The following is a 7,183-nucleotide window of genomic DNA, read 5'->3' as shown; positions in this document are numbered from 1 at the left end:
CCCTGGATCCGTCCCTGAATTAAGTGTTTTGAGGTATAATTCCACATTATAAGTTTTAAATAAATATGCACACAAATATTATACTTATATGTGATAAAAAAGAGCATTTTAAGTTAACAACAAAATCGAGTAAAATCAATTTGTATTACGCGATTACAAAGTTGTACAGTACAAACACATACTTGAGGCTTCTCTACTGACACTGCACAAATATAGAACTTATAAAAAAATATGCTTACCATCAACATAATGAAAATCATACACTGAAAACCGAAACGTTTTAATGTTTTTTTTTTTTTAACTCAAATCGAAAAAATGATTACAAAATTAAACCACATAACCTTTTCCGTTACCCGCATTTACCTGTGTGTTATACTTATGGTTCATCGTCATTATACACCCGTGGCAATGTTTATGCAATCTAACCACCATAGTTGTGGTTAGAGATGTAAGCTTGAAAATTTTTTTTTCAGCTTTTTTTGAAAACTTGAAAATTTTGAAAATTTGTTTTTTTGTACTTTTCTTAAATTAATTAATTTTTAAGTTTAAATATATTTAAATACTTAATAAAATTACTGTTTCATTTTTATTTACATTGTAACAAGTATAACGCCAGAGTCAAACAAAACACTTATAATAAAAAAAATAAATACAATTTGGATAAAATTGAGGAAGTGACTCGAACAATAAAATGCACATAAATTACCGAGTTAAATATTATATATTGATATAGGTATATATTATATATATTTAATGATTTTTATTTTGAATTTACTATATTATGTTCATTAGAATAATACCAAAATTATATTAAAATGGGTAAATGATAATAAAAGTACATATTATTTAAAAATATAATTATGAAGGTTAAATATACTACAACTATATAATATCAAAAGATTTATTTGATAAGAAATTAATATGATTAATTATAAAATTTTCATCAAAATTTACATCACTAGTTGTGGTACATGATAATTAATTAAAAACTATAATAAGATATTTATCGAAATGTTTTCCACTGTTACTCAATTCAAAGTCAACAAATTATTATTTTTATTATTAAGCGCCCAGCGCAATCATTAGTACGATACGCCAAAGCTCGAGAGATAACATTTGTCAGCCTATACGCACGTCGGATTATATATATATTAATATGGTGTTGTGTGTGTGCGTGTGTGTGTGTATGTGTGGTTGGGTGGATGCGTGCGCACTCGAACATATAGGAAAACCATATTATATATACCATCTCCAAGATAACGGGCTTTATAAATCAGACTGGATAAAAGGGTTATAATGCTGAAACTCTATTACATATACGCTGCTCTACGTTGATACGGTCGACTTTGTGTCAGCCTTTCCATTCGTGCTTGAGGCGTTAAAGATATTATCTATCATATACCTATTATACATCTACATATAGTATCCGAAAAAGCGAAGTCTCCGAGGTCGAAATCGGACTGACGAACATTCGGCGACTGACGCTTTCGATGGACAATATAGGATAGCAATAGACTAAGCGTCTATACGATATAATTAAATGTCTTTCAGCGTGCTTTAAATTTCGGTAATAATCGGAAAATTTGCTGAAAACATAAAAGAATTAAAAACCAATTACAGTATTTGTAAAAAAAAAAAAAAAACCATCACACCAACTAAAAACTTTTAATTTTTTTTTAAACATTTTTGGTTAATGCAATAAATCAACTTGACTTCTTCGCTTTAATTTGTGTGTCAACAAAGAATTTTTTAGTAAGGGTGACTCGTTTTAATAAACACGTATTAAAATCCTTTTCTCTGCGCAGAGCCTTTGCCATTATGGGGGATTTATGTAGCTTTTGCTCACTGATACACACGTACCTACACACTATACACACACAGAGACACCCTTTCACCTCCAGTGTTCGATTTAATATGCCAGGTCATGAACAACGCCAAAATAAAATATTATCAACAGTTTGACAAAAATATGCATAATACAATATTGACAGCTAGGGATAAAATATTATTCATTTAATGGATACATTTCCATGGCTTGGAAATTACACACCAAACGTCAATGTTTAAATAAAATAATTTCAAAAATAAAAATAAAATCCACTAATCGAAAAATGATAATTTAACATAAAAATAATTCCCAAGAGAATTCATAGTTCATTTAATATTCTTGGTAACATTGGAAACACGTTTAAGGGAGATTTAGAAAACCATAAATAAATTTGCCGAGTCAAAAACCGGCATAAAAACTCCGCCGACACCTGGTGTTCGATTTAAGCTCTCTCTCTCTTTTTTTTAAATAATTGACGTACGTTTATTGTTCTTGGTGGTGTCACTGTCAACTGACGAAGCTATCTGATAAATTGATGTAATATCGTTTGCAAAAATGTTCATAAAAAATGTATCGCCTCTCTAATACGCCGTCGATTGGTCGTTTAAAGTTTCACTGAGTCTGTACATTTATATCAAGTAAACGAAAATAATTTAATGTTAATGGCCGAAGAATCGTAAAATATTTATGAAACATACAAATCACTAATTCTTGGTCTAATTTCAGTCAATCTCGTCAGTTGGCCAAAAATGTTATTATGTACGTATTGCTCCATCGAGGATTTTCCGAAACAAGTGACTGAATAATAATACCAAAACCATACGTCTATACATATATTACATTTTAATAAAATATACCAAAACGATACCTATAACCTGTTATATAATATTGAACGTTGCATGATGTATTAATCTGTCATACGAATTTTACTAATGCTATAAATATTATGCTCCAAATAATACAGACAAATATTTTTAATTTATACCTACGGTATTTTATTGGTCGACGCGATAAAATGATGCACAACATTTTATTTAGAAAATTCAGTTTAACGAAAAATCGTTTTTGTTTAAACTTGACTTTTAAATTGACATGTATATTAATAACTAACTATATATTATTATATACCTACATAAATACATTTTTTTTTTCGAGCAGGTGTTGAGTCTATTAAGCGTGATAAAATTCTACAATATGGTGCGATTGGGAGTAACGTGGAAAGGTCCAGAAACCATTGAGCTGTGATGTAAAATTTCGGGACCAGGACGTTATCCCGGTTCCATATCTTCGGCAGAAGACACTGACACGACTCTATCCTCGAGCATGGATGATTTCTTATAATGAATACTGATAACTATTATGTAAATGTTGTTGTATATTTGTTTTGGTTGAAAATAATTTTTGAAAAAAACCCGCAATGATGAATAAAAAAATAAATTTTATTTTTACGTTATGATCAATGTTTTATTTTATACTATGACGTAACAATTATTATTATAATTACAGCAACCTAAGACATTTTTGTATTATAAAACATGTTCGCTTGTGCGTACTTGAAGAGAATTAAGGTAAAATAGACCCCCAGTCATACTTTATAAAAAAAATGTCTTCAAAATACACATACCATATGATACCAGCAAAATACGTAAGGAAATATTATCACTCGTTTTTTTTCTATTTTAATTTAAGTTCAATTAAATTAATTTATTCATACTTGCTGGCATTACAGATTCGTTGTTTTATTTAATTATTGTTTATTAATTAAACAGGTAAATGAAGTAGATTATAAACTAACGTAAATATGATTTATAAAAAACACCAAAAAATAAATGAATTTAAAGCAGAATAATATAATTAAGATAAAAGTTTAATGTACTCGTAATACTTGATACAATATATTATAATGTACACAATAAAGTGTACCATTACGATAAATAACGACCCCGTGGGGAGAACATTTTTTGGATTGCTCACAAATATTTCTCTAAATTTATCCTCTGGTATTTTTTTCTATTCCTGGCATTTCCTCAACTTCTTTTATCCTCTACGACCAACCTATCATCCCGCCTTTCGGTATTCTGTCGTTTGTTTTTTTATTATGCTCGAACATTTCTCCCGTCAATAAATATCTCGGATCAGATATTTTTTTGGCCGGTCTAATCCTATTTATCCTGGGATTTGGAAGCGGTCTCTTAACACAATATTTTTATGGTTAAAAGATAAGTCATTACAATCCATTGTTGGACTATTTCCTCGATATCCTATAATTTTTTTTTTTTAATTTTATACCCGGTTGAACTTTAAGTTCAAAACTTTTCACTAATCCGAAAATGTATAAGCGAAACATCGCCGACCATAATAATAATAATATAGAGTTTGAAACTTACAGTTATTGTATTCCTTTATTTATCGATAATCGGTTGTATAAAACAAACGACTTCAAAGAAATATGTTTACACGAGCCACGTAATAGAGCGCAACGCACAACAATCAATTTATCATCATCGTTCACTGTCACGAAAATAATCCTTAAAGAGAAAATAAAACCCCATTAAATTGGCAATTTTCATCAATAAAATTCCCATTTCGAGGGATCAAAAGAAGAAATTGGTTAAGTGTGAAGAACGATAACAAGTCCCCGAAAGATCTATTACGCACGTCGATGATTAATGGCGTTTTTATTTTCTAAATATAATTATAATGATTACACACGTCCGCATCGTCTGCCCTTGCAGCTTGGCTCCTTTATTGCGATTATCAAGTCTTTAGGTACATGGATACCACGACGACGCTCGTTACGTTTCGCACGCTAGCTTACCTATACCGACAAAAAGTCGATGACTCAAAAATATATTATCGACGGACCTAATTCCCCTACGACTTCAAGTCAACACTCTGTATACGACGTCCGAAATTAAATACGAACGTCGGCGATTAGGGTATTAGAAACCGTATAGCATACGCACAGGGTAGTCAGAAGAAATGATATTTTTCCGAAAAAGGTTAAAACATTTCAGAGACTAGATAAAGAGAATGAAATTAAGGAAACACACAATGAAAAGAATGAGGAAAAAGTGTTAAGGAAATCACAAAGAAAAAAAAAGGTTCCTGATAGATATGGTTCAACTAATTAAAAAAAAAAAAAAACTATTAAAATTATTATTACTGAGGAAATGTATCAATATTATTCTTATTGTTATGATTCAGTGTACTTATATATTTTTTTTTGTGTTTTGTATAAAAAAAAAAAAGAAAGAAAAAAAGGCGGGTAAGTCGTGGATGTCGCTCTGCTGTACAGTAGGTTACAAGTGGGTTACTGTAATGGATGGAATTAAATTTGAATCCAATGATATTATATCATTGTATACGAAAAACGATTCTAAACGGAGATGATTTGTCAGTCTAGGATATATTATTTTTAAAGAAAAACTTATGGAGAACCTTGTACCAAATTTTAAAAACTTAGTTATAAAAGAAAAAATTTTTACGATTTTTCAACCACTAAATTACTTGCAAATTTTCGCAATTTTGACATATTTCGTATAAATTTGAACTTTAAATGCTTATAAATAAAAATTGTGACAATGTATTCCTTTTATTTTGCAACTGCTATTGTAAAAATATGTTAGGAGCCTTGTATTAAATTTCCAAATCTTAGAATTAAAAAGAAAAACTTTTATGAATTTCTGTCTAAGATAATTTGAACATTGCCGTAATTTTTACGTATTTAGTCAAAATTTGAACTTTAAATGCTTATAAAAAAAAATCGTGACTATATATTTCTTTTATTTTTCAATTGCTATTGTAAAAATATATTATGAGCCTTGTATTAAATTTTGAAATCTTAGATATAAAAGGAAAATTTTTTATGAATTTCTAGCATAAAATAATTTACGAATTTTCGTGATTTTTACATAATATGTTGTCAAAATTTGAACTTTAAATGCTTATAAATAAAAATTGTGACAATGTATTCCTTTTATTTTGCAACTGCTATTGTAAAAATATGTTAGGAGCCTTGTATTAAATTTCCAAATCTTAGAATTAAAAAGAAAAACTTTTATGAATTTCTGTTTAAGATTATTTGAACATTGCCGTAATTTTTACGTATTTAGTCAAAATTTGAACTTTAAATGCTTATAAAAAAAAATTGTGCCTATGTATTTTTATAATTTTTGAATGGGAGTTAGAACAACATATGTGGACCCTTCTATTAAATTTTCAAGTATTTTGTCCCAGCTAATTTTTTTTTATCAACATTTATAAAAAAAAAAATCAAAAAAAATCGATTATTTCAATTGCCTATAAATAGATTAAAAATTAGTGAAATATTTTGAAAATAAAACTATATAAAGAAAATGTCAATTTAAACAACTGGTAAAATTTTCAAGTGTCTACGACTCATACTTTTTGAATAATAACAAATATCAAAAATCGTTTGAGGCTAAACCGTTATTTAATGCGGTTTTGTAAAAATTTAAATTTCAAACACTCCTAAAAATTTTTTGTCTTAGTCCGGTTGAGTTTTTTTTACAGATATTTAAAGAAAAACTTATGGAGAACCTTGTACCAAATTTTAAAAGCTTAGTTATAAAAGAAAAAAATTTTACGATTTTTCAACCACAAAATTACTTGCAAATTTTCGCAATTTTGACATATTTCGTATAAATTTAAACTTTAAGCACTTATAAAAAAAAATTGTGACTAACGATTTTGGATTTTTTTTTATCACTGTGAGAACAACTTATAAGAAACCTTGTATTAAATTTTCAAAGTTTTCTATCCAACCAAAAATTTTTTATCGTTATTTTAAAAAAAAATACTTAGAAAAATTGAAAATTTCATTTGTCTATAAATAGCTCAAAAAAAGTCGAAACACTTTGAAAATTTAACCCTGTATAGACAACGCTAATATAAACATCTGTTGCAAATTTCAAGTGCTTACAATAATTATTTTTTGAGTTACAGTAAAATTAAGTTTTCGTTTTTGTCAAAAATTGGTTTTGCGTAAAAATTCGCGTTTTTCCGTTATTTTTTTAAGGTTTTTTCTGCCGCTTTTGAAAAGTATTGGGAAATTTTCACTTTTGACCCCCCAAAGTACCAACTAGATTCACTTTCCTTTCAGAAAAGGTACAACTTTTGAAAATCGAAGCATTTTTACTGCTCCAAAAGTTGTCGTCAGACACAAAAAAAAAAAAAAAAACACACATCATTGTAAAATCAATACATTCATCACTTCGTTCAGAATCTAAAATTGAAAACTTACAATGTCCGTAAACAGCTCAAAAAGAGTCAAATTATTTTCAAAATGTTATCGTATATATAAAATGCTAATATAAACATTCAGTGAAATTT

At 28.2% G+C, this 7,183-nt stretch overlaps 1 protein-coding gene across 4 annotated transcripts in view; it reads left to right on the top strand.

Moving 5' to 3' along the window:
- Positions 1–3,281, top strand: part of LOC100163019 (CG32204-like) — a 153,985-nt gene extending 150,704 nt beyond the window's left edge. For 3 of the 4 annotated variants that reach the window (NM_001163036.1, XM_029486054.1, XM_029486055.1), the window contains 1 exon segment: positions 2,987–3,281. In NM_001163036.1, coding sequence (NP_001156508.1) covers positions 2,987–3,073 — 87 coding nt within the window. In that variant the 3' untranslated portion in view covers positions 3,074–3,281. 4 annotated transcript variants of the gene reach the window in all.
- Positions 3,282–7,183: the final 3,902 nt, after the last annotated feature.

The sequence above is a fragment of the Acyrthosiphon pisum genome, chromosome A1, assembly GCF_005508785.2.
Source record: "Acyrthosiphon pisum isolate AL4f chromosome A1, pea_aphid_22Mar2018_4r6ur, whole genome shotgun sequence".
Taxonomy (NCBI): Eukaryota; Metazoa; Arthropoda; class Insecta; order Hemiptera; family Aphididae; genus Acyrthosiphon; species Acyrthosiphon pisum.
This window is presented reverse-complemented; position numbering and strand designations above follow the sequence as displayed.